At 37.1% G+C, this 25,352-nt stretch overlaps 1 protein-coding gene across 1 annotated transcript in view; it reads right to left on the bottom strand.

Annotated features, from left to right (window-relative positions):
- LOC121371253 (lysosomal cobalamin transporter ABCD4-like) overlaps nt 1-25,352 on the bottom strand; it is a 60,015-nt gene that overhangs the window by 22,246 nt on the left and 12,417 nt on the right. The window contains exons 4-8 of the mRNA XM_041497001.1: nt 5,253-5,392; nt 4,421-4,537; nt 2,798-2,923; nt 1,584-1,729; nt 323-444 (exon numbers count right to left, since the gene is read on the bottom strand). Of these exons, the coding sequence (XP_041352935.1) occupies nt 323-444; nt 1,584-1,729; nt 2,798-2,923; nt 4,421-4,537; nt 5,253-5,392 (651 nt within the window). The remainder of the gene's footprint in view (nt 1-322; nt 445-1,583; nt 1,730-2,797; nt 2,924-4,420; nt 4,538-5,252; nt 5,393-25,352) is intronic.

Raw genomic sequence — 25,352 nt, 5'->3', positions numbered from 1 at the left:
TCCAACTTTGAATATCACTAGCCATGGGAGTGGGGCTACCATATTCTAGAAGCCCTGCAGGACCATATGTAATAATGGACAAGGGGCAGGTGCCATTTTCACCCTGCCCCCCCCCCCCCCCCCCCCCCCCACACACACACAAACACACAAGAAGCACCTGAAACCTGTCAAAAGTGTTCTTTTTAAGATTCAAAATGTTCTTTTTGTCTAAGTGAAGAAAATCATATACATATATTACTGTGCCCAGATTTTTATTTTTCTTGCAGAAATCACTCCACCTCCAACTTTACCTTAGACTATGTACATTCGTAATATAGTATACCTTGCTGATTAAAGCTGAGAGTTCGACTGCAGTTAGACTGTTATAAAGACCGAGGAAGATGGGAACAGCCAGTGCTATATAGCTGAGGATGCTGCCAAGGTAGTCAGCGGACTTGATCGAACCTGAACAGAATGACAAACAAAGCAAACTTGTCAAAGATACGTACTAGTAAAAAAACCCAAAACAAACACATTTGCATATCTAAAATCATATCTCTATATAAAATGTAAACATGAACATCCCACCACTCAACAAGGCAAGAATAAGAATTAGTATTACATATCTATTTCTATTCATTCGTATTATAGACTTTCGTAATCCATTCAATAAAATATCTGTGTACTAAACAAATAGCGGCGGGTCCAGACAATCCATTTAGGGGACCCCAGTGACATGAGGTGGAATGCCAAGGGAACTTTGGGGGAGGTTTGAAGGGGGATCATAAAAAAATGAAAATTAATATATAATAAAATTATAACTATTGCAAAATTTGGGAGGCCAGGGCCCCTGTGCCCCCCCTTAGATCCGCCTCTGAAGATGTTCAACAAACGACTGTTTTGTTAGCGGAATCCCATTTTATTTAAACCTGTATCTGTAATGGCATTCCAATGTGTGCTAGAAGTAAGCAATCTTGTTGGAGATATTACAGAACATTAATTTTACAGAGTACTAGATTACACAAATATTACACCAACACACCTACTGATGCTTTTATTATACCAACACACCTACACCCTCATTTCATTTCAACTTATTTTTGTGCTTATATCCAATTAAGGTTCAAGCACAGTGTCCTGGGCACACACCTCAACTATCTCGGCTGTTTGTCCAGGACAGTGGGTTAGTTGTTAGTTGTTAGTAGTTAGTGAAAGAGAAGAGGGTGTACATCTATCCACTGAGTCATTAAAACTCGCTCTGGGTGGGAGCTGGTACCGAGCTGCGAACCCTGTTTTATTGTCCAATGGTTAAACCACGATGCCACCGAGGCCAGTTACACACTCAACTGGTGTGATGTCAATAATAAATTTTGAAAACAAAATTAATATTTTTTCCATCATAAATCAACAAATAAACAGGGCTCACACTGGAACAAATTATTAAAATGTGGTTAATTTAAGGAACATTTTATTAGCTAAAGATTAAATGTTTTAGCCAGTTTGACTCAAAATTAGCAGTTGTTTAATTTGCCAATGAAATCCTGATAAATCAAACAACAGGTGTATAGCATGTAACAGCAATACTACTGTGTACATTCACTAACAGTTCAAAGCATACTGCTGCCGTATCAACTTGTGCTGTATCGTGATGAGAGTCTTTAACTTGACATTCGTCTTCACTTTTTCCATTCGGCCAGATCGGTAAAATGCTGCCGACTCGGCATTCACTCGCATCTGCATATGTTTGTACCTAGTACAATAAGAACATAATAATTCTGAAAGTTATGACTGAATATGATGCCGAGTATGAAAAAAGAAGGAATGTTTGTTTAATGACACCAACCAGGCACAGCAGAAGCAAGTCAACATTGGGGTGTGTGTGGGTGTGTGTGTGTGGGGGGGGGGGGGAGGGGTCTGACTGAGATTGAGGGCACAAAGCAAAGTTTCTAGGTGTTTCTTGGGTATGCCCCCCCCCCCTTAACATTTTCCTAAATTCTACAAGTAAAATTCACCTCTGCCTTAAGATTTACTACCAATAATATTTTTGATTCAGAATTATTGGAGGGGGGGGGTGGTGTGTGTGTGTTGAATAACCATATTTTATACAACAAATAGCCATAGTTTAAAAATGTGTTGGCAGGTATGGTGGAGCGGGGGGGGAGGGGGAGGGGGGAGAGAGAGGGAGAGAGGGGGGGGGAGGGGGAGGCTCTCTTCCCATCCCCTGCTCCGCCATACCTGCAAACACATTTTTAAATTATGACTATTTGTTGTATAAAATGTGGTTATTTCAATACATGGTCGAGAGAGAAGAAACCCACTGCTGCCATATAGACTACATGTATTTCTAAGAATTTTTTATATGCACTTTCTTATGAACAGAACAATACATATGATGCTCTTTGATGTAGGCTACCAGTCATAGGACACTGGAAGGCATGGGAAAATAACCAGTTTACAAGGGTTCGATCTCGGTGAGCACTCTACCACTGAGGTACATCCCATCCCTATGAGTATATAATATATTGAGAGTTTAGGCTGTAATTTGTCTGCATGCAGTATCCCCATGAGTATATAATATGCTGAGAGTTTAGGCTGTAATTTGTCTACATGCAGTATCTCTACGAGTATATAATATACTGAGAGTTCAGGCTGTAATTTGTCTACATGCAGTATCTCTATGAGTATATAATATAAAAAGAGTTTAGGCTGTAATTTATCTACATGCAGTATCTCTATGAGTATATAATATATTAACAAAGTATAATGCTCTATTGATATGTCATTCCATCTGTCCTCTATTATATTACTACAGCTTTACCTGAATTCTCCTTCTTGTAATTCTTGTTTGTACACCAGCTTGACAACGGGCGACATGAGAAACTTGTTGATAATGGTGACGACGATAAAGAACACTACCACACTGACTGGACCAATGTACCCTGTACTGATAGAACAAAATCGCAGTTCAAGCTAGACTAACGAAACAGGCAGAAGTGATTTCAGGGGGAAAATCAGGTGATTCAGGGATGGTACAAGAGTTAAAGTTTGTTTTGCTTAATGACACCACTAGAGCATATTGATTTATTAAACATTGCTATTGGATGTCAGGGTGCGGAAATGGAAAATATTTCACTAGCCCGTCGGACCAGAACCAACTAAAATAACTAGCCCGTCAGAATTGCTACAAGTCTGCCAGTCTACAGAATAATATATTATTAACAATATTATAACATACAGTGTCTTCATTTCATAAGATATATATAGATATACTGAAAAAAACAATATTAAGAATATTTGGTAAGTGGCAAATGAAATCAAAAGACAGATAGACTGTCGGACTGGTAGTTACATTTTGTAACTCATCTGTCAGAATTTTTACTCGCATATGGCGAGCAGGCGAGTACTTTCTGCAATCCTGGATGCAAAACATTTGGTAATTTTGATGTATAATCTCAGAACAGAAACTTGCTACATGTTTCCATTAGTAGCAAGTGATCTTTTATAAGCACCATCACACAGAGGGTGCAAGAATGCCCATTTAGAAAATATCAGTAAAAATGTGTGCATATATAAAAGATCTCTTGCTACTAATGGAAAAATGTATATATATGTGTATTATTATTATTTTTTTAATTATAGTATTACAGTATCATATATTAACACACAGCAGTGTAAATATATTTTACAAAATATATTATTTAAAATTTTTTTTTTTAATGCAAGTAATTATTAATATTAGTTATTTGAGAGAGAGATAGAGAGATAGAGACAGAGACAGAGACATAGAGAGAGAGAGAGAGAGAGAGAGAGAGAGAGAGAGAGAGAGAGAGAGAGAGAGAGAGGGGGAGAGTGAGAAAGAGGCAGACACACACACAGACAGACAGACAGACATACAGAGACTGAGAGACAGTAGGTAAGTGGGAGAAAGGAGGGAAAGAGAGGGGTGGGAGAAAGATAGTGGGAGGGAGAGAATGAATGAATGTTTAATGACACCCCAGCACGAAAAAATACATTGGCTATTGGGTGTCTGGGAGAGAGACAGAGAGAAAGAGAGAAGGAAATGTTTTAACAACACACTCAACACATTTTATTTACGGTTATATGACGTCAGAAAGAGAGACACTGAGAGAGAGAGAGTGAGTGAGTGAGAAAGAGGCAGACCACACACAGACAGACAGACATACAGAGACTGAGAGACAGTAGGTAAGTGGGAGAAAGGAGGAAAGAGAGGGGTGGGAGAGAGAAAGAAATGTTTTATTTAACGACACACTCAACACATTTTATTTACGATTATATGGCGTCAGAAAGAGAGACACAGAACGAGAGAAACAGAGAGAGAGAGAGAGAGAGAGAGAGAGAGAGAGAGAGAGAGAGAGAGAGAGAGAGAGAGAGAGAGAGAGAGAGAGAGAATGATTTCAAGCTTAATGTTCAGCCTGTATACCTGATGGCTGCCTTGTACAAGTAGTATGCTATTGTAAATGGAGATATGATGACTGGAGCAAACACATAGCTGAAAGACAGACATAGTTTGTCGACATCCTGTGTCACTCGCTGGTCTCTGAAAATAAAAACATGCTGTATACTAATTAATATAACTAAGATAAAATGTGGCAAGCTAAGCTAATGGGTGGGGGTTCGAGTATTGCTCCCTCAGAAAATATATTGAAAAAACATATATATACATATATGTCCTCGAGCAGGGGAGGGGTTTGACCCCCATTCACCCACCAGTACAAACAGCTGTCAAAAAAACTTTTTTGATATTTCTATTGTAGCTATTTTTAATCAAGGGTTTACCCTCAAATGTATTGTAACATGTCTTGACATCTAATAATGTTCTGTTTAGTTTATGAAACTTTAAGCAAAGACAAAATGCTTATAAACTGATCACTCAATTAACCCTATAACTTCATGAAAGTAAACCAAAACATTTAAAATATAAAGTTAGTATCCCTAACAAACATTCTGAGAGTACTGCTAAAGGAATACATGTCCACTACTGGGCACAACAAATTTTCACATCTCAAGGGCCATAACTCTGTCAAACATGGGTAAATTCTCAATTAACGTCAAACTTGATCTGTAACTCTACACAATAAAGCTATACATAACATTTCAGCTCAATATCTTGAGGCATTGTGAAGCAGGTCTGAAAAACTATAAATGGGACAGACAGTTGAACACAAAACCCATAGTTCTATCTGGATGGAACGGTAGGAAAATAATAAAACTTTTTAAACATATTACAGTTCAACAAAGGGAGAAATACGTACGGGTTGTCAACAGTCTTGTTGATAATGTTGATGGTGTAATAGCGAATACCTTTGAAGTATTCGCAATGAAGAACAGTACAGATGTTTTCTCGCCAAGTCAGGTACAAGACAGAACTCACATACAGAATGGTGCTCGCAATCTACATTAAAAAGCAGAAATATAAAAAAAAGTAACATACACAGGACAGTAAAAATTATCTATAACTATTGTTTTGTAATTTTGTTGGTGAATTTATCAATGCTTAACAGTCACAAATTGTATAAAATCATGTAGCATAGCAAAGCGATTTTGTACTAAATTTGTGACTGTCATAATCTATTAATTCATGACAAAATGACAAACAATAGACCTCTTTCACATTCCCACTGCGCATGTGCGCGAAGAGTACTGTCCCTTGCCGAATTGGACGGTATCGAAGCTATATACAAATTGAGGGGGCATGATCGACAGTTGTCATGAGAGTCGTGAGTAGCTTCGTAGGAGCTGTGAATCTCTAGCAACTAACGTACATATTTCGTATAAGAAAAACGGCTGCGAAAAACGGTCTACTAAAGTTTACATCGGAATGGTTTAAGACCAAAAGCAGTGAAACATTAACACGGAAGTAAACGTTGATATGCTGTTTGCATTGTTTGTTTTGAAGAATTTAGAAGATGACATCTTCTTCTTTACATGAAGATCAGACATATACTCTGTCAAAAAAAGAAACGCATAGGCGAAATAATAATGGAATTATCTCTTTAATACAAAGTGGCATAATTTCGTTATTTATAATCGTATCAGTCAAATTTGACATGAGTATGTGACAATGTTCTTGCTATGGACTGACGGCAGTGGAGGCATTTTCGTCACCAAACGGCGTCGCACGAGGGCGCTGAAATCAGTACTTTGTGTGGCCACCAGCAGCAGCAATCATTATTCCTCCTTCTCCCTTCCCAACTGTGACTAAATAATATCATATCAACTATCTATTTTTATTTTTCCTTTCTTCTCTCTCTCTTCCATTCTTCCCATCTTAGCTAATTTGAATTTATTTAAATTATTATACTATTTCTGTCATCTTGATGTATCAAACTTGTATTTATAAATGTAGGGAGAGGCCTTAATATAGGCTCTTGCCTGTTGGCCAATCCCAAACCGCATTTTGACGGCAATAAATATTGTTTAAACTAATCACTGTGTGACATCTCCTTGGCATAGACTGAATGAGTCTCTGAATCCGGGCACGTGGAATCCTAGCCCATTCTTCTTGCAGTGCATGCGACAGTTGCGGAAGCGTCTAAGGCTCTGGGTCATGCTGGCGTACACGTCTGTTCAATTCGTCCCATAGATGTTCAATGAGGTTGAGATCTGGCGATCTTGATGGCCATGGCAGCACATTAATGTCCTCATTTTGTAGGAAATCCATTGTTACACGTGCCGTATGCGGCCTGGCATTGTCCTGCTGAAAGAGTTTTCTCTGTCGATCCAAAATGGGAAGCATGTGACGGCGAAGAAATTCATCCCGGTAGTGTACAGCTGTCAGGTTGCCTTGTACGAACACAAGTTCACTTCTGCCAGTGTATGAGATGGCTCCCCACATCATGACACTCCCTCCACCGAATCTGTCAACTTGGGCAACGCAGTTGTTGGCAAAACTTTTATTATGGCATCTGTAAACACGTTATCGTCCATCACGTCACTGTAGAAGGAAACGCGACTCATTGCTGAACCATACTCGCCACCAGTTTCCCCAAGTTCCACCCCTGTACATTTGTGCGAACATGTTGACGTCGCAGGACGGGGCCAACATACGGTCTCCTAGCCTGTAAACCAGCTTCTCAAAGTCAGTTCCAAATGGTTTATGTAGACACCCTTCTAAAACCAGGTATGTGTCCAGCAGTGTTCGTTGCTGTGGCAGTTCGGCGACACAAGTGCAGAACCCAGATGTAGCGATCTTGTGCTCCAGTTGTTATGCGAGGTACCTGTCCCAGAGACGTGAAATGGTGCTCTGATGGACGTTCATGTGGCGTGCGATTGATTGCTAACTGCGATTCACCTAACTGGAGGTGGCCTGTTGCAATGTTTCGATTTGGCAGGTTTAGTCTTGGCATCTTGTAACTCGTCTACATCGAAATGGAAATGAGGCATAATTGCGAGCATTGCAGCTTTATCCATTACTACCCCAATCTTTCCCCCCCCCCCCGAGTTTCATGTGCATTCGCCAAAATCTGACCATTTCACGCCGACAAAATTTGTTTTAGGGGCATGCTGTCCCATTCCAGGAACATTAACAAACATGGTCATTCAGCAATATTGTACAAAAAAATGATATTTTGTAAAATCAAACACTTTTCTTCTTTCCCTATCACCTATATGTTTCTTTTTTGACAGAGTATATATCTGTATGTACAATAGTGTTTGGTTACTATTTTGTACCTGAGAACATCGGTCGACATCGTTAGCAATATCATCAGTACTTTGATACACATTTACAAGCATAGGGAGAAGTCCTATATATCGATATGGTATGCAAATATATACTACTCAAAAGAATTTAAGGGTCAGACGATATTTTCGACATTATTTTCTGAATGTCAATTATATTAGCTAGACCATAATGTCACGCATGGTATTGTTCCATTTTGACGAAAGTGGGTATAAGCAACCCATAAATGACTTAAAATCCACTGTCATTGACACTGTCGACTAGTTCTAATGGCGAAAACATGCTTACATTTGCACGTAAATTAGGGCGAAAGCGAAAGGTCTGCTAAGTGCCCATAACTTGCTTTTTCACAAAGCGCTTCATTTGCACGCTCTGCATGTGTATTCCATGTTCCCAATGCTGAATTTCCGTATAATTGGAGCTTGCGTTCGTGTACGGTGCACACTCCAAATTCTACAATGGTACGACGTCGACTGACTATCGAAGATCGAGGAAGGGCTATTGCTTGGCTTCAGGATGGCAATACGCAAAGAAATGTTGCTCTGAGACTTGGTGTCAGTCAGAGTGTCGTTGGCCGACTGTGGCAACGGTACCAAGCAACGAATTCTGTTCGAAATCGTCCGCGTTCGGGAAGACCCCGAAGCACTACAAATAGAGAGGACCGCTACATCACCAATATGGCTCTACGTCAACGCACAACAACTGCACGCCGATTATGTGACAATCTGCGGACTGCGACTGGAACTCGAGTGTCTGATCAAACCATACGCAATCGTCTGAGAGCCAATAATCTACGCTGCCGTCGCCAGGCTGTTCGACCACCACTCCTACCACGTCACAGAACGGCCAGACGTCACTGGTGCATGCTTCATCTGCGGTGGCAACGTGTTCAGTGGGGTCGAGTGATGTTTACTGATGAGTCCAGGTTTAGTCTCCAGTTCAACGATGGTCGGGTTCGTGTCTACAGACGTCCTGGGGAGCGCTTCGCTGACGTTAACGTTAGACAACGTCACCGGTTCGGTGGTGGCAGCGTCATGGTGTGGGGCGGCATCTCTATCCACCACAGGACCCCCCTCTATGTGGTGGATGGCAATCTGAATGGAATCCGCTATCTGAATGAGATTATCCGGCCGTTGGTTCTCCCAGGCCTTCAGCAGATAGGCGGCGGGGAAGTTCTGGAGGATGACAATGCCAGACCCCACCGCGCCAGGGTGGTAACGGACTTTCTCAGACAACAAGGTATCGCCAGGATGGATTGGCCAGCATATTCGCCTGACTTGGCCCCAACAGAGAACGCCTGGGATGAATTAGGCAGGAGAGTTCGGGATAACCATGCCCCTCCGGCCAACCTTCATGATCTGGGTCAACTTCTTATGGCAGAGTGGCAGGCCATTCCCCAAGAGTTCTTCACACGTCTGATCAACAGCATGAGGCAACGATGTGTCGAGTGTATTCGCGCCAGGGGTGGATTCACACACTATTAAACGAATGTTCTAATGTGTAAAATCCATGTTTGACAACCTTCAACTTTGACAGCATGTCATGTGACTTTCTTGTATACAGTGACGTTTATTTGTGGTTTTTTGTAAATATGGAACAATAAATTAAATTTTTGGTGTAGTTTACATCATCAATCTAATACACTCTGAAACTTATTTGGTTATAAATTTTTGACCCTTAAATTCTTTTGAGTAGTATATATATATATAGAACCCCTTGCTAAACAATGAGATGACGCCGGTTACACTGGAGAATAATACACAAACATTTGTTGCGAAATGTACATTAACAAGTTGCATTAAGTTGTGGTATGCATGTAAAATGGCCTGGTCACAGAGCCACGTCAAGAAACCGTTTGTTTTCAGTTGTACCAATGTATTTGTAATAAATGATACATGGCATACTTCTCACATCTCACAAACAGGATAGCATACACGACGTCCTTTGATGGATCATTGGTTGGGACGGGAAATAATCAAACGGGCCCACTGAGGAGGATCGAACCTTCAGCAAATGAAACCTGACAGACGTTCTTGCTACATTATCCCGATCATTTGGGGACAAGGACTTTTATATGTAAAATCCGATTTTTTTCATTTGAGCAGAACTCTCAATCCTTAATCTTAAACTGATCCCCCCGTGGCTACTGGCCTGACATGGTACTTAATATGTTTGCTTCAAACATTCAAACGAAGTACCTATGACTGCGCATAATAAACCCTCATGAGTTTATAATAAAGAGACCATCCTGAGTTTGTAGCTATATTATCAAGCTGTCGGCTAGTCTAATCTATTATAAATAAAACTTACATCTTTCTTAGGTTAAATAATCTTGCTTCGAATTTAAATAGCTGTATATGCAATACAGTTACGACCATTCTCAGGTCAGTAGCAACCGAGAAGTCGAAGGGGGACTATAGCCCCACTTTTATAAACCCTGTTTTAAATATGGCTTTTGCCCCCCCCCCCCCCCCCCCCCCCCCCACCTCCAACTAGACTGTGTCCCTCCACTACAGACTGTGCCCCTCCCCTTCCCAACTCCAGATATCGATCCTACGGGTCTGATTCTAATGTTTTATATACCATAGCTCAAATTTCATATTTATCATTTAATTTTATTCCAAATACTGAACAAAATTTTAAATAACTTGCTGAAAAGAAATCCCAACAAGAATCCTAAATGTATTTATCTGTATAATGCTTTATAAGTATTTAAATCATGTTAAATACAATAAATATCTGCATACATACACATGTGCAAACATTAATATTATTTCAGCCAATATCTGATATTTATTGTGTACAAATCTGAACAGATTGTCGGGCGTTAACAACCAAATATTTTTTATTTCGTGATAAGCAATAATTCACAAAGGTCTCCAATAAGTCTTGTTGGATGTCGACAGAATTTTCGGGTTCCCTACTGAAAGAATAATTAATCATGGAGATATTCACATTCCTATTGCGTGGCCTCCCATGGTCTATGCCCCCCAACTTGTCCACAGGTCTATTTTTGTGAGATCCCGCGTAAGTTCGCGGTCTGCATCCTCGAGTTACCCGGCAACGGGCACATACACAGTGGAATGTGAAAGAGGTTTATTCTTATAATTACAAACAACTTCAATACGTAACAACATTTTACATAGTACATTTTACAAAGTGTCACCAGTACCAAAGGCAAGTTATTGTAGTAACATCTACCGATTCACATCCCAAGATATATTACAAACAATGTGTTTCTGTCTAGACTGGTTCAAGCTGGAAGAACAGATTTGACCAAACATCCTATCTGTTTAGAAATTATTCATATTTATTTTTATTCATATTTATGATATTCTTTCTAAAATATAATATTTGTGTATATTATGTTTCAAAAGCTCAAAAAAAGGTTTTTTCTTTGTAAATTTAGAGTGATATACATGTATAAACTGTTTAGTCAAAATAACAATATTTGTTATTGTTTTTTGTTTTCCTGGAATGCCAAGAAGAAACTCTTTTGGAAAGAAACACACAAATACCAGTGGCTACTTCTATCCATTCTTGCAAACATTTAAGTATAGACTGAACATGAGTACAATAATAAAATAGATGCAATAAGTTTCAATTGACTCATTACAGAAGCTACAGTTTGGACTAATTACCTGTTTAATATCAAATAAAAACTTATTTGTTGGAAGAATTCTTTGTGTTATTCTATACTGAAACCACTTTAACCTAGTGTCCTTTGTAATGTTAAAAACAAGACTTTTTTCCCCACCAGTTAAAGTCCTCTTCTATAGCCAAATCATGTTCCCATTTACTAATATACTTTGGTGACGAAAACGAGTTTCTAATGTAATTTTTATATATATGCTGTGATCCCTTTTTGTTCTTTACAATAATATAGACATGTTTTGGCCAAAAGAGGAAGTTTTCTGAAAGGAGTTTAAAAGAGAGAAATGACCATCTTTCAAGTAAAGTAGCTTTTAACCCTTCAAAAATTGTGAATGGAGGATGAAACCCATAAAACTCACAAAAGGTATCGTAACTGAATAGGTTACCATCTAGATGAAACATATCGTGTACATTTTGTAATACCTCTTGAATTCCAATTAGCATAATATATAGTTTTATTATTAATTGTTATCAATGAATTGTACCAAAGTGGTTCAGAGGAAACATCCTCTTCTTCGAGTGTCACTATGTTCTTAAAAAATGCAAGTGTTAAACGCCTCTTTCCAAAAAGTATTTGAAATCTTCTTACTGCACTGCCTGTAATAGTCATCACTAATATTAGTAATTAATACATTTCTGGAAGGTAACTGACAGTGAAGCAAATAGGACCACAATGATTCAGGACTATTTAATAATCTTCTTATTCATATATATTAAAAACATTCTAGATTTATCATTTTCAAGCCACCATAATCATTTGGTTGTGTTAAGGTCTTTCTGACTATACGGTCTATATAGTAAAATAATTGATTAATAATCTTTAATTTATTTATGTCTAGATTAGAAATGCCAAGAATAAGATGAATATGTTTTGACAAAGCTAATGATTTTACAACTACAATTCTTCCTAACATGGTAAGCTGTCGTTTGGACCAGGAGCTGAGTAATTTGGAAATTTTATTAATTTTTTCTGTATAATTTAAATCTACAATTTGGTCTAAGTCAACATTAAAGTTTACTCCCAGGAATGTAAAGGTGTTTTGTGACCAGTTTAGCTTTTTATCATGGCAGAGTGTGTAGTTATTTTCAGCATTAGATCCAATCCAGACCGCAGTAGCTTTTTCAATATCGTGTTTCAGACCAGAAAATTTAGAATATTTTTCTATTACACTTAAGGTATTCCTTAGTGAAGCTTCTGACCCATTAAGTGTTATAGCGGTATCATCTGCATATTGCATTATTTTATATTCACGATTATCAATTATGCTTCCTCTAATTGTCCTTTCATTTCTTATTAAGCTGGCCATAATTTCTGCACATAAAATGAAGAGATATGGGGCCACTGGATCGCCCTGCCTACAGCCATGCCCAACAGGAAAGAATATGGAGAAATAGCCATTTTGAATTACTGTTAAGTTACAACCTTTATTCAGTATGTTCACCCATTTTATAGTGTCTGGATTAAAGTTAAACAATTTAAGTGTTTTCTCGATGAATCTCCAAGATACCGAATCAAAAGCTTTTTCGAAATCAACTAGTAGGAGTAATGCCGGAATATTGTTTTCACTAGTATAATGCATCAAATCATGGAGTAATCTAATGTTTCTGCTATGCATCTACCTGGTAGAAAACCATTTTGATTTTTATGTATTATTTGGTCCAAACATTTTTTTAATGTATGTAGTATTCAGAAGCGAAATTGGTCTCCAGTTTTTTTATATACTCCCTGGGTTTATTCCATTTTGGTATTAAAGTGACAATTCCTTGCTTTTGTGTAATTGAGAATTCACCCGTTTCAAATGAATATTTAATACTTCTGAATAAAAACAGAAAATTTTTAAACATTCTGCTGTAAAACCATCTGTCTGAGGAGACTTATTATTTTTCATGTTTTTCAATACTGCTAAAATTTCAGATGGTGTAATTTTACCTAGATTATCTGAGTTATTTTCAACTTTTGGGATTGTAATATTTTTAAAGACTTCTTCTAAATCAATATCTGTTAGGTATTTGTCTTGAGATGTGTACAACGTTTCATAATAAGACCTGGCTTCCTCTAATATCTGGTTTTGTTCATTTATCATTTTCTCCAATATTAAGTCACATTATAGTTTTATTTATATAGTATCTTTTTTCAAGATTAAAAAAATATTTAGACGGCTTTTCTCCATCCTCAATCCACTTGGCTTGACTTCTCAATATTAACCCCTTCATATATTCACTCCTATCTAGTTCCTCTTCCTTTCTCTTTTCATCTAACCATTCCCTTAAAACGTTTGAGTCAGGATTTTTATCTACTAGTTCGGTTAAAAAGTTAACATGATGTTCCAAATCTTTACTTTTCTTCACCTTTTGCTTTTTAAGTTCTGAACTAAAATAAATAGTCATACCTCTAATTTCTAAAAGAAGCATTTCAAAAAATAAATGGTCATCTATAATTAAACTAATAGATTCTCGGTCTACTTCTAGAATGTTTTCTCTTTGATATGGAAGTGCTGCATATTGTTCTATTACAAGGAGATGACAGATTTGACATTCTGTACATATTGTGTATTACCTAATAAAGAATTGTTGAATTTCCAAAAACCTTTTCCTTTTTTAAAGTGTGAGAGGACAAGAGAAATTTCTACTGCATTATGATCAGTTTTATATCCACAGATTATTTCAGTGTTTTCAATACTAGATAATAGTTCTTCAGATACCATGAAAAAATCCAACCTTGCCTTTTTTATTGGAGATTTTTTTGTCCATGTGTATCTTTCATATTTTGAATACTTTATTCTCCATGGATCACAGAGGTTAAATTCATTTTTAAGATTTATTAGTTCCGACTGTGCGTGAGGATTATTTAAATGTTTATAATTGTATGTATCCATCTGATGATCCTGCACTAGATTAAAATCCCCACAAATAATTGTAAACTCAATATCCAATTCTGCAATTATTTCAAAAACTCTTTTATAAAATTCAGGTGAATCTTTGTTAGGGCCATATATATTTACTAAAGTTATTTTATATGACATTGTTTCAATTTCTAGTATGAGGAAGTTGCCATCATTATCTCTTTTTATTTTTCCCATTTTATATTCAAAATTTGCTTTAAATAAAATGGCAACTCCTCTTGCATTATTAATAAATTAATTTATGACACATTCATAGCCCCACTGTGCTCTAATATAAGATTCCCAATTTTTTGGAAAGCAATAAATTTAGCAATCTAATTTTCTTAGATAACTAAAAACATCTCTGCATTTATCTAAATCACTCAGTCACTGACAGTTCACAGATACAATTTTAAGAGCCATTGCTAACATTATCAAAAGATATAAAAATATGTGAAATTCTAAATACATTCATGTGAATAGTAGAAATAGAAAAACTATAAGTGCTGGTGACATGGACTACTGTAGATGCATTAACCAACAAAACAGTTGATAAAAAATCATATACATGTATACTAATGATGAAAATGGTGTGCCCTTAAAAAAATATACATAATGTACTGGGTTTCTCTCCCAGTGCTCAGGAAAAAATAATAAGAAACAATATGGTATACAATAGATGTTAAATAAACAAACAAAAAACAAAGCAAAAAAAACACCCAAAAACCCCACCAAACTAATAATAATAATAATAATAAATTGAATAAAATAAATAATAATAATAATAATAAAATAATAAAAAATAATAAGTACAACCCCCCCCCCCCAAAAAAAAAAAACCCACACCCCAACAACGACAACGACAACATATTATAAATACATACACACTCATACACACATAATATGTGACAAAAGGAAATGAGAGGTATTGAATGTCGACCAAAATACTAACTTTGCTTTATGAAATAGTTTGCTCTATCAAGATTAGTTAGATATACAACATATGTGCATTAACTCGCATCTATTTTGTAATTCAATACAAGGTGTGTGTATGGATATATTTACACATACTTGAAAAACACTGCATATACTAACACAGTGGCACAATATATGCAGTACATTACTAACTGGAAAACAAATAAAATAGTAGACTTTGCTCTGTTATGGTATATTACTTGCTTGAAACGGCTTTAGTCTCTTTCAATCAGACATGTCTTCAAAAACATTTTGAGAATTGACCAACATAAAGTAAGTCAATTCTGACAATCCTGTCCTTACATAAATACTGTAATGTGTGTGTGCATGCATGCGTGTGTGTGTGTGTGTGTGTGTGTGTGTATGTATGTGGAGTGTGTGTGTTCGGGTTCATGCTATTATAAAGATATTTTATAAGATATATAATAAAATTGTCTTTAAAACTATCTAAAAATCCCAACGTTTCGTTTAAAAACTTTAAACTTCCTCAGGGGAATAAAACACAAATGAAATGAAGTTAAAAACAGACTGGCTATAAATGAACAAAATATAAAACAACACAAGCTAAATAAACAAAGGGAACTACATGTAATCAGGTAAATTGGTAATGAAAGGGACTGATTAAAATAACAAAGGGAGAGCCAAGAGCTACCCAAAGCCACTGGGATGATTTTCATTTAGTCCATGTGGCCAAACTGAGTTCAGTCTGTGAATCCAAAGGGACTCTGCTATGTTGAGTTTCTTTTTATCCTCATTGGAAAAAAAGAAAGAAAGAAATGTTTTATTTAATGGTGCACTCAACACATTTTATTTACAGTTATATGACGTCAGACATATGGTTAAAGACCACACAGATTTTGAGAGGAAACCCGCTGTCGCCACTACATGGGCTACTCTTTCCGATTAGCAGCAAGGGATCTTTTATTTGTGCTTCCCACAGGCAGGATAGCACAAACCATGGCCTTTGTTCAACCAGTTATGGATCACTGGTCAGTGCAAGTGGTTTACACCTACCCATTGAGCCTTGCGGAGCACTCACTCAGGGTTTGGAGTCAGTATCTGGATTAAAAATCCCATGCCTCGACTGGGATCCGAACCCAGTAGCTACCAGCCTATAGACCGATGGCCTAACCATGACACCACCGAGGCCGGTTTATCCTGATTGGATACCTTTTCAAGCAGGTGACAAACATAATAGTGTTCAGGTTGATTAAAGTGTGGAGCTACATGAGGGGCTTTAAAAGTTTTATTGTATTTTATATTGTGATGGTGACCTGAAGATATTGTTAAAATATTATAATTAATATATTGTCTTATATTTTGCTGGCAGACTAGTAGAAATTCTGGCGGGCGAAATATTTTCCATTTCTGCACCCCTGAATGACTAACAAATCATGACAAAAATGCATGTTAAAATTACCATAACTATTTAGTTACTTCTAAAAAGAATATCGTTAAGTTGTACAGACACAACAATTAGCAACAACACTGGCAACTAATGTTTCCATTGGGGTTTTTTTGCAAATTATAAAAAGATTTGGTCAAGCTATAAATAGAACAGTTACTGATAATATTAAAGTAAAATATCCCCCTCCATTATCAAAGAACATTTTGTTTTTTTAAATCTTGATTAGTGATATTTCTAGTCACTTGAAAACCGATTAGCAACTACTGTTTAAAGCGACATACCCTAGTTGTTAAAAACGCACGTTGTCTAAGAAGTAATGGTTAATGAGACAAGCTCACGGTATTTTTGATGGTATTTCCCTGTTTAAACATCAGACTTTAGCTTCTCTCTGTTATAACCATATCCAAATGTGTTGTAGGTTTGTAGATTAACTAAACTTAGTGTCCATTTTTACTGGGTGAAACTAGGGTTAGCGCCTTTAATGTTTTAAAATTGTGTAGCTATCCTTGGAACTTGTGATACATAAGAAAATGTTCCCTGATTGTATTTGCTTGATTTGAGAAAAGATATGCAAGACTGATATATTACAGGAGCAGATCCAGAAGATATTCTGCTGGAGGGGTGGGGGAAGAGACCAGTGGGAAAATTCGCATGGACCAGCTTGTCAAAAGGGCATCCACATGAAAAAATAAGTTACCGGCACCGTCGATATAAATAGGAGTGGGCGGAGCTTAAATCCAAAATGTTTGAAAGTTTGAGCACACAGCTTTTTGGGGGGACATTTTTAATATTTATGGAACAATTAGAACATATTATAACTCCAAATTTGATCCGCTTGTAGATAAGTGTAAGAGAAATAAAGAATGCTTTTAATTTCTATACAAAGCTATTGTAATTAGAGGTAAACTGGAATTTATAACTCCGAAGCGTAAAATTTAATAGTTGTATATGGACATGTGACGTAGCTTGTTTATGTCATGAGTAACAAGGTGCACGTGGAACGGGCCACGTGGAATAATGGTATTTTTACCTCTCACTTGCAAGGTAGCAAACGTGTTATTTGCAAAATACATTTAATAATAATGCCTTTACAGGTGTCTACTCACCGTTTATTGCCACTTATGCCCCATATACGATATACCATCGGGGTTTGGGTATAATGACCTGACCAACGACAGAACACAGTGCGGCATCATTTCTCTCAGTATCCAGACAGTTTCCTGGGTGGTACCTCTATCTAAAGATCGCATTTTGCTCTGTTGGTATCGGGCATCAAGCCATGCACCTCGGCGAGACAACATTTTTCAGAATATTTTTTTATAACGTTCTTTCCGTAAACCAGCATTACGAATATGGGGTGCGGCGCCATTTTCTAACCAATTCTGTCTATCGGACGTGACACATGGCACACAAAAACAAGACGAACATTCATCGTCAGTAGGTGTGCTGTGTTGTCTGGCCGAGGTTCTACTGTGTCCATCACTTTGTTCGAGAATTCTCTGCGACCCTTCCCGAGAGCCAGAACATGTATTTTTTTAGCAATCCGGTCCGGTGCTGTCAACCGGTGCGCATCCGACGCTTCTTCAAAGTGAGCACTACCTTCGTCCTCACAAACTGACCATTCATTTTTTATAACATCATTGTCTAAATCAAAATCGCTAAAGCGACAGAATGCCAATAGAGCTTCCGCTTGATCCTTGGTTATTTCACTCATGATTTTTCAGCAAACGTTGGCGCACTTTTGATGGAAACTAATTCAATAGCCCCGATAATTTAATTACCAGGAATGTGTGACATTCCGCTGTAAAGGAGACAAAGCTACTAAAACTATCTTATATTCTGACTCGAATAATGTGAGCTCAGTGTCGAAATAAAAACAAATATATGCATGTATATATACTACGTTTAATTTCACTGTGCATTATTAAATAAAATAATATTGTCGTTTACTCATATGTATCTTGTCAGTAGATAAGATAAGAAAATTCGCCCTTTAGAAAATGGACTAAACTAAATATTAACACCAACCTGTATTTGTGGCGCCTTTTTAAAAATAATCAACACGTTTCTTCAATGTGAACATATTCCGAATTAGAGGCTTGCTTATTTAAAAATCGAAAATGTTGCGTATAAAAGACGAAAACAGACAAGAATTCGGAAGAAAGAAAAGAAAGTCGGATGAGTGTGATGATATGCGAATAAGATATAAACGAAGAAAATTAAATGACGTTCCTCTGGTGACAGGAAACATTCGATTCTATGCCCAATCTAATGATGGCAAAACTTTGCTCTTCAACAAAATAGATCGCGCAAAACTATTATTGGATGACAGGGTTTCAAATACAAGCTGTTAATTAGTCGATACTACCGTATGTATATGCAAACATTTTCGCGGCTAAAATAATTCGCGATCATGCTTTCATTTTACATTTTCACGATAGTTTTTGCCAATAATAAAATAAAAACGACCAATATCAACTGAACTCCTTTCAATGGGAGTTTCACGTACGATATAATTATACTCGAGACATTCTCGCCATGCGGTCCGCGTGCCGTTAGTCTTGTCCGCATGTATGTCTGATAATACATGATGCAGAAAACTTGAAAAATCACAAACTAGACCAAATACTATTTATTAGTAGTATTCATAGGTTGCATTCAGGTTTACAAATAACGAAAGCCACAAGTATGTATCAGGGCCGTACCCTGACCAAAATCCATGGGGGGGGGCGCACTAAATTTTATAAATAATTTTTAACATACTATAAAGATTAAACATTTCTATGCTATTACTGGAGATATATATATTAAAAAAAAAAGGACAAGATTCTCAAAGGGGGGGCAGCTGCAGCCCCCCCCCCCCCCCCCCCCCCCCCCCCCCCCCCCCCCCCCCCCCCCCCGGAGAGTACGGCCCTGTGTATCGAATATAAGAATAATCAGTGTAAAAACAACAAACTGAAATCTCGTAGTCACGAGATACCAGACGTCTGTTCAGCCAGCCGTTTGTCGCTAATGTTCATGCATAGCACCGAGTGTCACTTGTAGTATAAAACCACGTGGCAGGTAATTTGACAATAAAAATAAAGTGCATGCGATGCGCTATGTGTTTTGTATCTATAGGCATTATTAAAAGCTAAATCGGAAATAAGTTAATGCGTAATTAAATTCGCGGAGCTATCAGCATGTTCGCAATTTTCGCGGTATATTTAATTCGTAAACATCATATATTTGCGTGCACGGTAGGCTACAAGTTCAGTGTACAAAGTCAGACTCATAGCTGCTTGCAAATTAGGTTACCACGATGACGTAGCAAATAGTACGTTACGTCACTGTTCTTGTTAAAACGTCAAACATCCTCCGCATATTCTGACAGTATTTTCTATTTGAAATACTAACACACGCAAGAAGGTTGTACACTGAGATAAATTTTTAAAATGTTTATCATTGGCGAATCAGTTGCCTTGGCTGCGATCACGGAAAATTGACACCCCTAAGTGCGTTCTTCTCCCGCGATCTCAATTCAAAGATCAATTTGGTTACAAAAAACATGCATCGCAAACTGCTAGTCATTGTGACACTATTGCATCGCGATCGCAAGATTTTGCATCGCTTTTTGCAATGCGAACCCGGTCATTTTGCAGCCTGAAGCAAAAGCACAATTCTACACGAGGTTTTTTATTTTTATCTTCAACAACATGCATTGCCACCAAGCAACACCGCTGCAGATGATTTGGGAACCGCTCACAAATTTTCAACATATTTACCATGTCCAAAGGAACAGAGTACAGAAAAGATGTGTCTCATTACAGAATCGGCAATAAAAAATATTTGTGTCGGATTACAGGTACATGCCCATGAATGTTCAAAACACATGGAAATTTAAACCATAGAATACTCAGGGCACACAGGAAAAATTTCGTTGCACTGTGAGAAACAACATAGCATGAAAGTGGACACATCACCTCGTTTGCCGGGTGGACCATTCCTCGCAAATTTTCGCATCTTGCATGCACTTTTTGTGTCTGGTTTGCGATATTCACAGTATGAACGTTTTGTCGCATCTGCAGGATTTGGTCAGTTATCAGAGACTTTCGTCAGTGGATTTTTAGATTTATACTGTTGCAAAACAAATAACATCGCTGATCAATCTATTAAAGATGCTGTTGACGAAGAAACGGCTATCACAACACTTCAATGTTCTGATATTAATTCTGACTTCAAAGGAATTACGATATTGACAGACGCAAGGCATGGGTGGCGAAATAAAGCACGGCATTCTGACGTGGTTGCCATTGGATTTGAAACAAAAAAGGTCATAGGACTGGCAGTCGTCTCCAAAGATGACGATCCAGTAAGCCAAAGACATGAGACATTCGGTGTAAAGAAATTATACGACCATTTTGATAAATGTGGAATCAATGTCAACATCCACCGACACGACCGAAATGTCACCATAAATAAATACTTGTCAGAAAACCGTGTTGGTGTTACTAACGCAAATGACACATGGCATGCAACAAAGGGAATTAGTAAACAAATGAAAAAAGTCTGCACTGGCCCTGTCAAGTTCCATGCTGGGAAATGGCACGGTGAAAACGCATTGTTATTACGCCATGAAATATTGTGTTGGATCGCCAGAAAAACTCAGAAGTCTTCTTGACAATATAGTTTTACATTATCAAAATATACACGATAACTGTTTGCCTGAATCAAGATGTAAAACTGATAAAAACTACAAGCCCAGCAAAATCATATTGCGAGACCCGATCACTATCAAACTTTTCGATTGCGCAATCAAGCGACTTGTCATATACAAAACACCGGGAGACTACGTCACATGTGTCGATACACACTATATGGAATCATTCAACAATGCTTGTCTGGTATACCATGACAAACGCATTTCCTTCTCTGACAAGGAATATAAACGAAGAAGTAACCTAGCCATCTTAGACTGGAATGAAAACATTGGTCGCGATTTTACCTCGGTGACATTTTATGAAGATCCACGTTGTCCATGCAGAACAGTTGGTAAACAAAAATCTAAAACCGAAGACTCGCAACTTTGCATGATATATTTGGGATTCTGTTGTGGAACATCTTTATTTCTAATCTAAATGATAAAAAATAACAACCGGGAATGTGGTTCTTCATTCTAACGTTGCGTGAGTACAGCTTTCTTTCTCTGAGGCTACGTGACTATTTGTTTAATTGTAACTCACAGAATGTTACCTTGTTGCTAGATCACGTGATCATTATCTCTGGCTTGAAGCTCCGCCCATTTTATTGTCGGTAGGACCCACCGCAAGCGCGGGTTTAATTAAATATGGGGAAAAAAGGCCACTTGAATATTTTAAGAGGAGATGGGTCCCCTGGTCCTCCCCTTGAATCTGCCTCTGAATTAAGGTAAGAACTAACTGATATAACTTATAGGGAACTGAATACTGGAAATGTAAGTGTCTTTGAAAAAGAAAAGGGGGGGGGGGGGGGGAGGACCTGATTAATATGATGACTTTCTTTTTCATAGAGGTGGGTCGTAGCCTAGTGATAAAGAGTTCCCCTGATGCGCAGTCACTCTAGGATCGATCCCTGTAGGGGAGCCCATTGGGCTATTTCTCAGTGCAGCCAGTGCATCATGACTGGTACAATAAAGACTGTGCTCTGTGCTATCCTGTCTGTCCGATGGTGTATATAAACCCTCCTTTGCTACTAATGGAAAAATGTGGCTGGTTTCATCCCTAAGACTATATGTCAAAATTACCAAATGTTTGACATCTAGTATCCACTGATTAATAAATTAATGTGCTCTAGAGATGTCATTAAACAAAAACAAACTTTAACATCTTTTTTGTAAGGGAGATGTAATAACATCAATATGGTGATCCCATACTTCACCTCCAGTCTTTATTAATCTATACTCAACAACGAACGTTTAGCTAATGTTAAAAGAAATGGCACAACATTTATTAATTAACCTATTTTTATTAATTAGTATTCACATCTGAAATGTTTACCATTTAGAAACAACATAAACTCATCAACCTTTGCCTATCACAATAGGAGGACCTGGCTTTCTTTTAAGTTTATTCAACCATGGCAAATTTAGAAGTCATAAAAGATATTTGCTAAACTTTCTTTATTAAACTCCTTACAAAGTCTGTATTAATCTACTTTGTATTAATTTACTTACAAAGTCTGTATTAATCTACTTTGTATTAATCTACTTACAAAGTCTGTATTAATCTACTTACAAAGTCTGTATTAATCTACTTTGTATTAATCTACTTACAAAGTCTGTATTAAGCTACTTACAAAGTCTGTATTAGTCTACTTACAAAGTCTTCATTAATCTACTTTGTATTAATCTACTTACAAAGTCTGTATTAAGCTACTTTGTATTAATCTACTTACAAAGTCTGTATTAAGCTACTTAGTCTGTATTAATCTACTTTGTATTAATCTACTTACAAAGTCTGTATTAAGCTACTTACAAAGTCTTCATTAATCTACTTAGTCTTTATTAACCTCTTTACAAAGTCTTTATTAATCTACTTACAAAGTCTTTATTAATCTACTTACAAAGTCTTCATTAATCTACTACAAAGTCTTTATTAGTCCACTTACAAAGTCTTTATTAATCAACTTACAAAGCTTCATTAATCTACTTACAAAGTCTTTATTAGTCCACTTACAAAGTTTTTATTAATATACTTGCAAAGTCTTCATTAGTCTACTTACAAAGTCTTCATTAGTCTACTTACAAAGTCTTTATTAATCTACTTACAGCACCGTACCTCAATATTTGGTTAAGTGTCCCTTGTTACGAATGCAAGCCATAATGTCACGTGGAAGTGAAAAATATAAACTTTGAATGTATTCCACATTCAAATTTTCCCATATGTCAAGAACTGCAGCGAACAACTCTTCAGACATTTTTATGGTTAGGGCCTTGTTTTGCAGTATTTTTTTCATTCTTAACCAAATATTTTCTATTATGTTCAAGTCTGGTGACTGAGCAGGCCATGTCATACCACGAATATTATTTTCACGTTTATATGCCTCGATTAATCGAGCTCTATGACAAGGTGCATTGTCATCCTGAAAACGATATGGTTTATCAATAAAATGTCGTGCTAAAACAGGCCAGAGATGATTGTCGAGTATTTCACGATACTTTTCAGCATTAATGTTTCCATTAACCATACATAAAGTTCCGACACCATGCCATGTAATGCAGCCCCAGATCATAATCGACACCCTTCGTTGACTTGGAACAGACATGCATTCGGGACGGTATGCTTCATGTGCAGCTCGCTAAATAAAAACACAGTGGTTTTTGCCAATTACTATCTGAGATTCATCAGTAAATATCACTTGACTCCAATGGTTATTAACATCCCACCATCTCCTGTCCAGGCACCACAACAGTCACTTTTTTTTGTTCACTTCACGGATACTCATTTTTTTTCGAATAACTCGCCTAAAAATCTTATTTTTGTGTCAAATTCTTTGAATTGTCACAGGATGAACTTTCACTCTCCTACCCAGGGGTGGGGAAAAATAAAATTGTCAATCGGTCCCACTTGATGTCGTCACAACCGGGGGGGTGGGAGGAATTAAAAAAAACAAAAACAAAAAAACATATTTGCCAAATAGTTTTTTTAAAAATCATAGTGATATTTATATAGTTTTATCTTGAATCATGAACGCAAAACAATTAACATGAAAAAAATAATATTTTTTTTTAATCACATATGATCAGTGAAAACCCCCACAAATTGTATAGATTTTACATAATAGAATAAATAATATAAAAAAAGGAATAAAAGTTATGAATTTTAATTCCCATATATGTATAAAAAGTACGAGTATTCAGTACTGTATCTTGAAAATTAATAAAAGATGGCACCGTTGAAGCGTTTGACAGCCTGAGCTAGCACATGTTTAGACAAAGAGAGTAATAACGTCATCATTGATTGGATGAAATTTGACCTCTACTGGCTCTTGAGATAACAGTACATGTAGCTGTTCTGCTTACTCCCACTTGTTAAAAAAAAGGTGGAAACCTTTTGTTAATTTTAAAATCCTTTATAATTATTGGATACACTACATTGAACAGTCAACAATAAATACATTTATAGATTATTTCATTTTATTTTATGCTATTTTAAGCAGTTTGTATTGCACAAAAGCCTCTTGCTTCGGACTAGGACACTCGACCCGACAGAGCTCCGTACACAGGTGTTGACAGGTGTTGATTGTAACCAGTTGCAAATTCTGGGTCCTTTGTTTTAATTGGAGTGTAATACATTGATGGCTCTCTAAACCAAGAATGGTGCTATGGTTAATGTCTGTGTAATCTCTTGACCGACTCAGCGACTTTGACAAATGTCTAGCCTAGTGGCAGTCGATTGACACTACTGTAGGTCCGACTTCAGTGACTGGCGATATACTTAGGCAGACTTTAAAATCACAAACTCTGAAACACCAGACCACTATTGACCACTATTTATTTATTATTTTAAATCATGCACGAGATACCGATGTCTGGGCTGGCCGGTCCACTTGACCGATAGGAATTTGTTCCAGTAATAGAAATGGACAGGTGCTTCGGACCGACAAGAATGACAAAAGTGGGACCGGCAAACGCGCGTTTTTAAAAAATAATTTTGGTCTCAGAGATCGAGAAATGGTCCCAGACTGGGAAAATAGGGCTTTTCCCCACCCCTGCTCCTACCTTAATTAAAATCAG

Source organism: Gigantopelta aegis, chromosome 4, assembly GCF_016097555.1.
Source record: "Gigantopelta aegis isolate Gae_Host chromosome 4, Gae_host_genome, whole genome shotgun sequence".
Classification (NCBI taxonomy): domain Eukaryota; kingdom Metazoa; phylum Mollusca; class Gastropoda; order Neomphalida; family Peltospiridae; genus Gigantopelta; species Gigantopelta aegis.
This window is presented reverse-complemented; position numbering and strand designations above follow the sequence as displayed.